The sequence below is a fragment of the Chenopodium quinoa genome, unplaced genomic scaffold (assembly GCF_001683475.1).
Source record: "Chenopodium quinoa cultivar QQ74 unplaced genomic scaffold, ASM168347v1, whole genome shotgun sequence".
Taxonomy (NCBI): domain Eukaryota; kingdom Viridiplantae; phylum Streptophyta; class Magnoliopsida; order Caryophyllales; family Amaranthaceae; genus Chenopodium; species Chenopodium quinoa.
This window is the reverse complement of record NW_018744907.1, coordinates 78,389-91,172: the sequence shown is the minus strand read 5'-3', so window position 1 is coordinate 91,172 and position 12,784 is coordinate 78,389. Positions and strand designations below refer to the sequence as shown.

At 35.4% G+C, this 12,784-nt stretch overlaps 1 protein-coding gene across 1 annotated transcript; it reads left to right on the top strand.

Annotated features, from left to right (window-relative positions):
- Positions 1–201: 201 nt before the first annotated feature.
- On the top strand, positions 202–11,202 carry LOC110706154 (phosphatidylinositol 4-phosphate 5-kinase 9-like). Its single transcript, XM_021884059.1, has 9 exons — positions 202–635; positions 1,389–2,740; positions 3,253–3,420; positions 4,555–4,720; positions 6,471–6,581; positions 7,504–7,691; positions 8,447–8,604; positions 9,547–9,712; positions 10,704–11,202. Exons 2-9 carry the CDS (start codon positions 1,464–1,466, stop codon positions 10,972–10,974), a joined length of 2,505 nt encoding a protein of 834 aa, XP_021739751.1. The 5' UTR covers positions 202–635; positions 1,389–1,463; the 3' UTR covers positions 10,975–11,202.
- The last annotated feature ends 1,582 nt before the right edge of the window (positions 11,203–12,784 follow it).

Here is a 12,784-nt window from a genome sequence, read left to right as displayed (position 1 = left end):
AGTATATAAGAAAATGAAATTAGAAACGAAACTGAAATAAACTGAATTGAAGTGAATTGAACTTAAATGAAATTAAGTTGAAGAGAACACACCCTTAATATCAACCGACCTTATTAAAGTTATAAAAGAGTCAAACTATTAACATAGTACATATACGTTGTATATCCATACTATTTACGGTCTCAAATCTCAATATTATCAGACACAAGACACAATGTTTTCCCTAGGCTAATGTGGAGATATACAGATATAATATAGGCCATGTGAGTCGTGAAGTTGTGTGACTTGTGTTCAAATAAAAAGGAAACCTTTTTATTCAACTGCTACACTTTTACGCTCAACAATTTAATGCTAGATTTCATTTTTCATCCATTTAAGCTGAAACCAGGAGGAAAGAGAAATTGATACAGTCAATTAGAATATAAAATATTCTTAAAAGGAAATTTGGGGGGTCTTTCAGTAATCGAAGATTTGAAGGCTTAAGTTTGGAGCTTTCAGTATCACATCATCTGATAAAGATTTAACAAATAAAGGGTTTATATTTATTTGACCCACCTTTAAATATTTTTTTTTTGTCCTGTTTTTCACAGAAGATAAGCATTTTGCTGGACATCTGCTTTGTTTTTTCAATCTGGGTATTTCTTCTATCTCTTAATTTTTGCATAATACTGTTTATAATTTCTGGGTTTTTAACAATTTATTGGAAGGTTGACTATATATGTTGTCATATTTGAGTTCATTGGTTTCATCATCATTGTTATTACTTTATAACTATGAATAAAGCAAAAGATTTATCTAGGATTTTGTTGTCTTTTTGTTTTTTGTTTGCTGTAACTTTTTGTATTCTTTAGGTTCTTTTGGAATTACAGTAACAATGTTTTAGATAAAGGATGGAAGTGGTGCAATTGTAACAATAGTGACAATCTTTTTGTATTTATGTTTAAGAATTTTTTTGCACAGTGTGTAAGGAATATTCATCCTTCTTATGTGGTGTTTTTGCTGATATGGTTGATTGATCTCTTCAAATGCATCATCAGATTCATGGGGATGTGTCAGTAATAAGTCTGTGTAAGCTAATAAAGTCTTCGGGTAGTATCGAAAACTTGAGATCAAATTCCATGTACATCTATGCCTTTGCGGTGTCTTATATACCATAATTTGAAATGATTTTGAATTTGCACCGACTATTGTGATAGAAAGTGAGCCTAGAAACTATAATTGCTTGTTGATGTTTGAATTTTGTGAAATAACAGGAGTTGGTGGAACTACCATTTTCCACTTTCTGTGGATGGACCCTAGCTTTAAGCTTGAAGTCTTTTGGTAGATTATTTTGTTTCCTAATATTTGGGTTTTTATTTTTCTTGATTGTGTTTTTTTCGGTCCTGCAGTTGTTAATTAGACTTGGGGCTGTTAATGGTACTTTGAGGGCAATATACTCTACCTGAAATCTTTGAGTCTTATGCATGTCTGACCCCGTGGCAGCTGTCGAAAACGGGGGAGGAGTTGCATTGTGTCCAGCGAGAACTCAATCTCTTAATGTCTTTGCTTCGAATTTAAAAGACGGCATTGGTGCTGTATCGAATGGGGAAATCTCTCGTACATCTTCCACGGCTTCTGGATTTCGAGTGGGAGATATTGAACTACCGAATGGAGAATCTTATTCAGGGTCATTGCTTGGAAATGTGCCTGAGGGGTCAGGGAAGTATTCGTGGTCTGATGGTTGTGTTTATGACGGTGAGTGGAGAAGGGGGATGAGACACGGGTGGGGCAGGCTTAGCTTTCCTTCTGGAGCAGTTTATGAGGGTGAGTTTTCAGGTGGTTATATGAGTGGCCAAGGTACATATTCGTGGCCAGGGCGTATGACATATAAGGGTCGATGGAGACTTAATGTTAAACATGGATTGGGATATCAAGTTTATGCCAATGGTGATATCTTTGAGGGCTCCTGGATGCAGGGATCTCCAGAGGGGCCTGGGAAATATACATGGGTTAATGGGAATGTTTACTTAGGAGATATGAAAGGAGGACTGATGTCTGGAAAAGGATGCCTTACTTGGATTAACGGAGATATGTTTGAAGGTAGTTGGCTGAATGGAATGATGCACGGGTTTGGAGTTTATACATGGAGCGATGGTGGTTGTTATGTGGGAACTTGGACTCGAGGTTTGAAAGATGGGAAGGGTGCATTCTATCCGAATGGTAGCAAACTTCCAGCTGCCCAAGAGCTCTACTTAGGTGCTTTAAGGAAACGAGGAGTATTACCAGATCTGAAGAAGCAGAACCAGGTGTCTCATCTTCGTCAAGCATCCACAGTGAACATGGGAAATGTAAAGGTTGGCAGAAGCCGTGAAGCTCGTCGTCATCCCTCTGATAAGCTTTCAAAAGGTAATTTGCTAAATCTTGAGCAATCCCGTGAAAAGAACATATCTCTTGAGAGACGTTGGAGCCTTGAAGTTGCAATTGAGAAGGTTATTGGACATGATACATCATCTGGTTTCGCTGAATCACTTACTGAAGGAAGAGATAAAGAAGCTGAGACAAATATTCCTATTGTTGAACGGGAGTATATGCAAGGTGTTTTGATCAGTGAGATGGTTGTTAATAATTCATTTTCTCCAAGGTCTAAAAGAGCAAAAAGGAGGCAGAGGAAACTAGCAAAAGACATAAAGAGACCAGGTGAAGCTATTATTAAAGGTCACCGAAGTTATGATTTGATGCTCAGTTTGCAGCTTGGGATAAGGTAAATTCACCTTCTTTACTCTGATTTAACACAGTTCTCCAGGTATTCATTTTTGTTATTGGTTTTCATGCCATCAAGCAATTTATTTATTAACATGGAGTCTTCACACTTTCTTCAGAATTGTAGAGCATGATGCAATTGTTCAATTAATAGGATCTATTAATCATTTGAGATTTCATAGCTTTGTTATGGCCTAATGGTAGACCAAAGTTTGTACTGAAATTGGAAGTCTGAGACTCAGAGTTATGGGCTGCTGTTTTCCACAGTCTAATTTGATTTAGCTGATTAAAGTAATATTCTTCTTAGAGCCTTGGATCTTTCTCAATTTTTTGTATTCCTTGTTCCATTTTGGTGTTGGACAATTTTCTTGTTTATCTTGTAACCAATGTTTTTTTTTTGCCATTGTTGGAAAGAGTTAAAAAAAGCATGCTTGTTTTGTCAGAAATGTTTTCATACATATGATGGTGTTTTCCTCAGTATGCTATACTGAACTTGCATTAGATTTTGTTCAGATATACTGTGGGAAAGATCACTCCCATACAAAGACGAGAAGTCCGAGCATCTGACTTTGGTCCACGTGCAAGCTTTTGGATGAATTTTCCTAAAGAAGGGTCGCAATTGACACCCCCTCATCAATCAGATGATTTCAGATGGAAAGATTATTGTCCAATGGTTTTCAGGTTTGTCGTGGACTCTAAATTTCTGAGACATAGTTGCATATACATTCTACTCCATAAATCCTTTATCCTGAAGTCTATATAGAGTCTGATCAGACCCCAGAATTGAGTAGATCTTTATTGTTGTCTTCAAGAATAATGCTCTATTTTCTGTCAGCAATGAACATTCAAATTTAGTTTAGTGAATCTCACATATGATGATTAATGGTCATGTTCTCATGCAATGAGCTCACTCTGAAAAGCATGGTCCTTAGTAGTAACTGTTGAATGATTTAATCGAGGAACTGAATCGTGGATGTTTGTTATGTAGCATCCATGAAGATAATGCTGTTGCTTCTACTTTACTCTTATGCTAATGCATTTCTGAGATATCATTTCTGTTGTTAATATGATAATTTTTTGGATTGGACTCCAAATATTACACATGTTGCAGACAAATTTGATTATCAAATTATCTTATCTTTGAGAAGGTTTTCTTTCTTTCTTCCCCCCTCCTCTTCAATTTTTCTGTGGGGTATTATCATGTTTTTGTCATACTTGCCATGATAACTTAGGAGTGGGCGTCTTTTCATGGGACCAGAATTTGTAAAGGTTTTCATGGTTGGAAGACGGGGTTCCTAAAAGTGCTTAGTATCAGGCCTTTTTCTTTCTACTGACTTTTAGGACTTTTTGAAGAACCTTGTTAGTATCGTATTCTTCCACTTACTCAATAAGAGGGTAATTTTTTTTTTACTGTAGTAAAGGTTCTTTTAGCAAGGAAGGTAAGAGAGTTAAACACTCATCTCCGATGGGGAAGGTGACAGGAGAGCTTGATCTGATCTCTGTTTGGATATGAGTCACTACAGAATGTGAAATTTTAACGAATTCTTTCTGCAAAAGAATTTGTAAAATTTTATAGCAGCTTGTAAAAGCATGAGCAGTACTTTTTCAGATGTTTAAAAGTTTGCCTTTCCTCTATCAGATTATCTAAAAGAGTGCTTTCTCGAAGCACAACTAAAGGTTGAAGTTTAATTACTTGTCCATTACATAATGGGAAACTTATCTCTTTCTCCCTCTTCATTCAATTTATGGACATACATCATACTCCGTAGATCATCAGTTTTTACTCTTGAAATGCTAACTTGCTTATTTTTATAGAAACCTGAGGGAGATGTTCAAAATAGATGCTGCTGACTACATGATGTCCATCTGTGGAAATGATGCCCTGAGGGAATTATCATCGCCTGGGAAAAGTGGCAGTGTCTTTTTCCTCTCTCAAGATGATCGCTTCATGATTAAGACACTGCGGAAGTCTGAAGTAAAGGTTGGGGCTTAGCTTATATTTTATATTCTGTCAGAAATTTCAGTTTTCTTTCTATTTCAAATTTTCACTTCACCTTTTGCATGTTTAACTTCACTTGTCTCTTAAGTAGATATCATGTCTTGTTCTAATAATACGGAGTGTTCTGTTGTTAGAACCATGTGGCCTTAGTAGTTGACTAGTTGGTGTGAAGTTTCTACTAGTGTTAGTTTTCATCTGCTTTATTTAGCTTTCATGTTCTTTTTCAGACAATTATGACAAAAGGCCATATGCGTAAAAATAACTAGTGTAGAATCTAGACATTATTTCGTCCTTCACAACTACCATGTATCATTCATATGTTTGGTTCATAAAATTCTTGGTTGGTCCAAATGTAATCTCCTGCCCTGTTAACAACTTTGTACAGTACACAGGCTGTGTTTAGTCTGGAGCAATAAAAACAGCAATTCTTAATGGATTCTGCCATCAGCAGTCTAGGAGACCAAGGTTATGTAGACCCGTGAATTTGTGATAGTGTAAACATGTGTGGAGCTTGTTTCAGAAAGATATACGAATAACATCAAAAGTGATAGAGTGACTAACCAAACTATAAAATTGAATTATACAAGTCATTTTTGTTATAAGGAATGTAGTAGTATGTGATGTCAATTTCACTCAGTCGCATACTGCGTCTTATCAATAGTGGTTATCAACCAAATAAACGGTGTAGATACAAGTCATTTTTGTTATAAGGAATGTAGTAGTATGTGATGCCAATTTCACTCAGTCGCATACTGCATCTTATCAATAGTGGTTATCAACCAAATAAACGGTGTAGAACTATAATAACATCAACTAAAGAAAATAGAGGTTACTACATTTTATACACTTTTACTATAATAATAGCTTAATAAGCATCTAGAGAATGGATGCCTTTCTAACATTTGCTTCTATCTTGTTTCACTGAAACTTCTACATCTGTTAGAAGATGCCATAAGTCTTTTCCCATCCAATTTTCTCTCTCTTTTTTGTCTTCGTTTTATTCTCGTTCCGAATTCCAACATTGTAGGTGCTGCTTCTAGATCTTGTATGTCAAATCAAAACTCAACAATTCTCATTACTAACTATTGATGCCCTCCTTTCAGCTTTAACATATTAAATTTCTATACATATTGATGTTAGCAGCATGGGAATACTTTTTATTTTGTTTGTTTGCCAGTTATTCCCTTCATATATTCACTGAAACTCGAGATTATATCAATCATCTTTTGAAGATGAATACATGATGTTCTAAATTTGAAAGTCTACTAGAAGATTCCGTAAGGTTTCACTGGGATTGTTTAGACCATCTTTGGCCAGAAAGGTTCATAGTGTACTGATTGTATTCAAAGCCTGCTGGAGTATGTAAGTTTTGGTTTGAGTAACAAATAAGCTTGTAGGCATGTGAGCCAAGTGAGGCAATGTATTGATTGTATTCCTTTTGTTTGGTTAGATGTTTAATAATCTATTTTGAAAGGAGGTATACCTGCGTATCTGTGAAACTAGGCTTAAGTTTGAAAATTGATCAATCATCAATAGTAGACATAAGTGGCACTGCTGTTGATGTTTTGCTTGCTTGGTTGCTCTAATAAGCTTGTCTTTATGTGAATTTCACTATGCTGCTTACTACTGCTTAACTAGATTGAAGGCTATAAATGTCAATCTGCTATTTTTCTGTTGCAAAAATTGTGTGGAATTTATGATCAACTTCTGCTAACAGTGTGCATTGATTTAGGTTCTTTTGCGGATGCTTCCTGAGTATCACCACCATGTGCGTACATATGACAATACACTTATTACCAAGTTTTTCGGCCTTCACAGGATCAAACCTTCTAGTGGTCAAAAGGTAACATAGTTGTACTGTTTTTACTCTTTTAAGTAACAACATAAACTACCATTGGGAGTTTTATAGTTTATCTTAAAGTTAAACCTTTTCCTAATTTAATCCCTTTGTTTTGAGATAGTAGTTACATTTTTCTATCTTGGTTGTTTCAAATTAATAGTTTAGGACTTTGGGTCATATGACGCAGAATATTTTAGTACTATTTCTAATCATTTGCCCCCACTTGCCTTGTTTTATTTCTCCCCCGGTCTCTCTTTATTTGATAACTTTCCACATAAAGGCATCCTTATTTACTTGACACATTTCTCTATCTTTCCTTAAAATGCATAGACCCCCCCCCCTTTTTTTTTTGTTAATAATTATTTCTCTCTTTTAAATTTGGATTTACTACCCACAAACTATAATAAGAAAATACCTCAGCACCAACTAAATATAATAAAATCTCCAACTACCCACAAAATATAATATTTTTTTAAAAGAAGGGAAAAAAAAAAAAAAACTCCACTACCCACCATTTATAATTAAAAAAAAATGTCCTACGACTTCTAGTTACTGTCACAGAATAAAATTAAAAGGCAATGAGTTTGCATGAAATTATGTGCGGGTGAAAGAGTGTCGAGTAAATAGGGACGGAGGGAGTGTTCTTTGATTACAATGTCTCTACTGTACATTATTTTATTCTTTTTGTACAATGTTCTACCTTTTACTCTTCTCTCTCTTATTATCTTAGTGATCACCTTGGTTTATTAGAGAAGAAAAGTGTAACCATTATGTCGAAACGGAGGAGGTAACTAAAAATGTAGTTGTAGTTTTCTAGTTAAGGTTCATATTCTTTTGGTGACCATTTGTCATCTTGAAAGCGTTCGTTTATGATTTGGATCGAGTCCCTAGAGCCTTAACTTTGTCATGATTTGGTTTCTTGCAGTTTAGATTTGTGGTGATGGGAAATATGTTCTGCACTGAATTAAGGATTCATCGAAGGTTTGACTTGAAGGGATCTTCTCTAGGGCGCTCAGCAGATAAAGTTGAAATTGATGAAAACACAATTCTTAAAGATTTGGATTTAAACTACAGCTTTTACTTAGAGCACTCTTGGAGGGAGGCACTATTAAAGTAAGTTACTATAAATTTTAATTGTTTGTGTCGTAATATGTGTATGTCATTGGACTTTGTATCCTTTTTTGCTTTGCTTACATTGACCTTCTCACTGGCCTTAGTAACTACAAAGTGGGGATCCTGTTAAATCATTAATTCCCGTGATTTGCTATATCACCGTGTCAAATGTCAATCATACTCTATTGAACCTTTCTTTTCCAAAAAATTTGTTAACGCAATTATATAGCCAAAGCAGCCCTTTGCTTTCCTCTCTCTCAATGTTGGATTAAGAAAGTATGACAGAGTGACAGACCTCTTGTTACACATGACCCTGTATGAGTTAAGTCTCATTGATTTCTTTAAAATTCCAAAGACACCAAGTCAATACTCTTGGAAGAGTCAAGTTGAGAAAAGAAAGTTGTTTATTATGTACTGGGGAGAGTGAGAATGGGTATCTTTCTATCAAAATGATGATTTAGCTATATAGAAGATATGTTACTGTCACATCCTGTAAACATATAAGCTATTGAATGTCTCTTTTATTATTTGCCTTGTGAGATGGATGGATTAACAAAGTTTTGATTTACCGATATGATTATGATAATTGGAACATTTTTATATCTTTGAAGTATTTCTGTGAGCTTTCAGGCCATCTGATCTTATCATCCATTTTGAAATTCTTTCTATCATGACTGAACAGGAATTTGTAATTATTGATTTATGTATGATCAGGTGGTTTTCATTTCTGATTAGTTCTGTATGGAAATTTGCAGCCAGATTGAGACTGATAGTAAATTCTTGGAGTCACAGCACATAATGGATTACAGTCTTTTGTTAGGAGTGCATTATCGTGCTCCTCAGCACCTCCGTTCAATCATGTCTCGTACTAGGAGCATGAATTCAGATGGTTTGGGCGTTGTAGCTGAAGAAGGTTTGTTTCTAAGCTACTACCAACTATTTTCCTTGATATGAAATGTTGCTTTTGAAATGTAGCTTTTTCAGAAGTGTACAGGTAAGGATTGAAAGAGCTTTCAAAAAGAGGTTTATTATTAAATTTCTGACTTGCAGAAACATATGCTAGTGCTGCCTAAACAAGTCCACATTGGATCAAATGGATCAATTTTTTTTCACTCTGATAATATTTATACCATCCAATTATATAGCAGTCGAGCTTAGTCCATTATTTTCTTACATATTATATATGACCATATATGTACTTGGAGAGGAGAAAATGTCAATATTTTACCCCTTCAAGTAAGATTTTTCTTGGATGAATTATATGCATGATGCCAGATTTCTTTCTCCACCCATGAAGGCCCTTTTAGTTGTTGGTAATGAACAGAGGTAGTGAGAATGGGTTTAAGTTGTAATTTAGCAAGGAAAGTGTCGTACTACTGCCCTTGGTAATGCAATCCCTTGGCGCTGGCATAAGATTTTCCTTACAAATTTACGAATTCATTCCCATTAGCAAACGTGCCTTGAACTTTGTTGTTAGCATCAATTTGGACAAACATGGTCTTATTCTCCACTCTTTCCTTCCATAGGTGTTATTTGCCTTACAGCATCATTGTTGTTGAATGACATTGGGCTTGTAAACTTTGCTCTTAAATCACTAGCAGAGCCATGTATGGTTACAGTGTTGAAGGAAACTGTAATCTAATAGGAACATAGAATTTTGAGTGAACTTGATCTATTACCAGTGGTACAAACGCTTGTTGAAGTGGAGATGACTGTTAAAGTCATCAATCTTTTCCTTCTAACGCTTGTCAAGTTAATGTTGTTTGTTGGTAACCCATGAACTTTCTAAAAAGTGCAATGTTCTATGTGCAATTTTTCTACATTTTGATATATTTTAAAATGGACACAATGGCAGATGCTTGGGATGATGGCATGTTTGCTTATCCGCAAAGCCTTGTACTGGTTCCACGAGGAGACGACAGCAGTGTCGTTGTGGGTTCTCATATAAGAGGCAGTAGATTGCGGGCAGCTTCTGCTGCAGGTCATGAAGAAGTGGATTTGCTCCTTCCGGGCACGGCTAGGTATGTAACTCTCTTTTCAAGGTTTTCCTCATCATGTCCACCAGACATCTGTATGTGCTTTATTGTTTTCATTTTTCCTTTGACAATTTTTGTTTTTTTTTTTTTTATTTTTTTAAATTGATTGGTTTCATTTGTGATGGGACATTCACCCTCTGCGGGCCACTGCTTGTGAATAAAAGGACAAATATGAGACTAAATGACCTTTAGGGTAACCATGAAACTAAGTCATTGTTGGGAAAATAAGGTTTCATTTGGTCATATAATGTGTTTATGTGAGCTTAGTCACTTTTTTTGAGTGTTGAGGCATGCTGCTTGTCTAGCTGTCAATACTACTGTCTTTGACTTCCAGTTAGTGGTTTTGTCTGTCTCTTTTAAAGGACATTCTGAATTGAAGTTAACAAATTCGATATAAAAAATATTATTAAATTATAAAAACGAAGTGTAGGTTGGAAAAAGCTGGATAAACTTGTTATCCTTTCATATTCTTTACCATTTTGCTATTCTCTTGACTGAGAGTTGAGGGTGTTATATTGTCATCTGTTGATGAATCGGAAAGCTAGGCTATTGGAAATTTAGAAGCAGAGCCAAGAGAAACTTCGCATGTGCATCTTCTCTAGTGGTGGTTGCCTATATATACTTTCTTGCATGATACTTTCTTCATCCGAGGATTTATATAAAAGGTAATATAAACCAATAGTGGCTGTCTCAATTTAAGTTTACACACTCACTGTAGCAAGGTTTATCTCTCTTCTCTCTAATATTAGGCCTTGCAGCCGCACCTGCCCACCTTTTTCTCTCTGAACCTCTGCATAATCTACATGCGACCCTGCCATATCTTTCTAAACTTGAATATAGGATGGAGTATGGATTTTTGTCATATTAGCTAAGGGTGACAATGACTATGGTTTTCTGCTAATTCCATCCGCACCTTATCATGAATACTTCTTGGTCTAAATTGATGGTTTCCATCTTTTGATTTTTCTTTTGTTAGGCTTCAAATCCAACTTGGAGTGAACATGCCAGCAAGAGCGGAGCGTACTCTAGGGGAGTCTGAAGCACCACATCATGAGGCTTATGATGTCGTCTTATACTTAGGTATAATTGATATACTGCAGGATTATAACATGAGCAAGAAGATCGAGCATGCGTATAAATCTCTTCAATTCGATTCATTGTCCATATCAGCAGTCGACCCAACTTTTTACTCTCAACGTTTCTTAGGTTTTATTCAAAAAGTTTTCCCACCTTTACCTGAGACTTGAACAGGTTCTGACTACTTCTATTTAATTTTCAAAAGAATAAAAAAAAATTACCTCTGTAAATCTAGTGAATGTCATTTCTTGTTTTATAGTGCGTTTATTTTCTTCAAAAGCAACCAAAAAAAAAATGTGTTCGTGAACATGATGGGGTTTATAATCTGCATCATCATTTTTGTGCTTGGTCTGTATTAAACTATTATGTAAAGTAAATAGATTCATTATTTTTGTGTATGATTTTTGTTAGGGGTGAGCAAAAAAATCAGGGCACTTGAATTGAAACCGGAACTTGTTAGGAACTAGCAATTACGAGTAGCAAAATAGAGAACTTATTGCAACGTGTTTCAGTTCAAGTCCTCAATTTTTCAGAGCCAAAACCCCATTAATACCAGTGTTAATATCAGGTACCTAGATGCTAGAACCACAACCGGATAAAACTGCTGTGTTAGCACTTAGCAGCCTACATCATAAATCAATCCAAGCCAAGTTTTAAAAAGAAAAAGCGAACAGAATGACAACTTTAGCCTATCATAATTCATAACCGTATTTATGTCCAAATCATGCAAGACATCTTTTTCCTAAATGAATTGGAAAAAAATTTGATCCAGTTTATGAAATGATGGGCACTCGCACTCGGTTGTTCAAGTTTCGGTTCTGGTTCTAATTTCGAGGAACTTCTTGTAGTAGGCTTTGACCTGAGAAATTTTAATAGGTCCTTGTTTTGCTCACCCCCTCCCCTAATTTTTGTATAGTTATTAGTTAGGGGTGCAAAAGAGTTGATTTGTTCACAGTGGCTGAATCAGAATTTTTTATAGGGGGGCAAGCGAAATATATGTAGTAATATTTCCGTATAAAAATAGTATGAAGTATGTTGAAATTTAAAAAAAAAAAAAATGAGATCAAAAAAAAATGTTTGAGAGAAGGTTCGAACTTAGGGCCTGTTCTTATTGACTGAATTCAGATGAACTGAACTTATTAGAGCTGAGCTGAACTGAACTGAAATGAATATTTTATTAGAGAAGGACATTAGGAACTAAACGGAACTGAAAATAATTGTACGAGAACAGACCCTTAAAGCTAGAAAAAAATCTTTATATTTTCACCCAAAATTAACTCATCTATGTTACAACTAACATGAATTAAAGCAACATATATCAAATTACTAAAACTTAGAGGGAGGCCCACCCCAGCCCCCTTGGTTCCGCCCTTGTTTGTTCATATAACGCGAACAATTTCAGTACAAAACATAAAAAAATAGTTTACAATCGCGAACAAAATGAAAACTTGGTGGTTGTAAATAGGCAATCTCCGGCAAATGTAGAAAAGAGAGGCATGAATTTCCATCCTCCTAAGGACATGTCCGATTTACTAAGCTGAACTAAACTGAATATTTTATGAGAGAAGGAAATTTGAAACCGAACTGATTGGAACTAGTGAGATCTACCTTTGGGCATGGTGGCCTGGTAGGTCACGTGACCCAGCAAAAAAGCAAAAAGTTTATAAATATTAATATTGCAGTTAATAATTATATATGCTCACTAGACTAGCGGTTGAGGCATAACTTTTCTAAGGAAAGAACATAAGTTCGATTCTCACAAGCAGCATTTACAGGCTAATGTAATTCCATAACTTCCAAAGTGTGGCTATAAAGTAAATCATCCTACTAATGTGAATACCATCCGTGTTATTGAAGAGTTTTTTTTCAAAAAAATAACATTGTCGCTCATTTGTCGACTTTGAACGAAAGCATGATTTTTTCGAAATAAGCTTGGATAGGACTTGTTTAAAACAACTAACGATGCACACTTACTATACA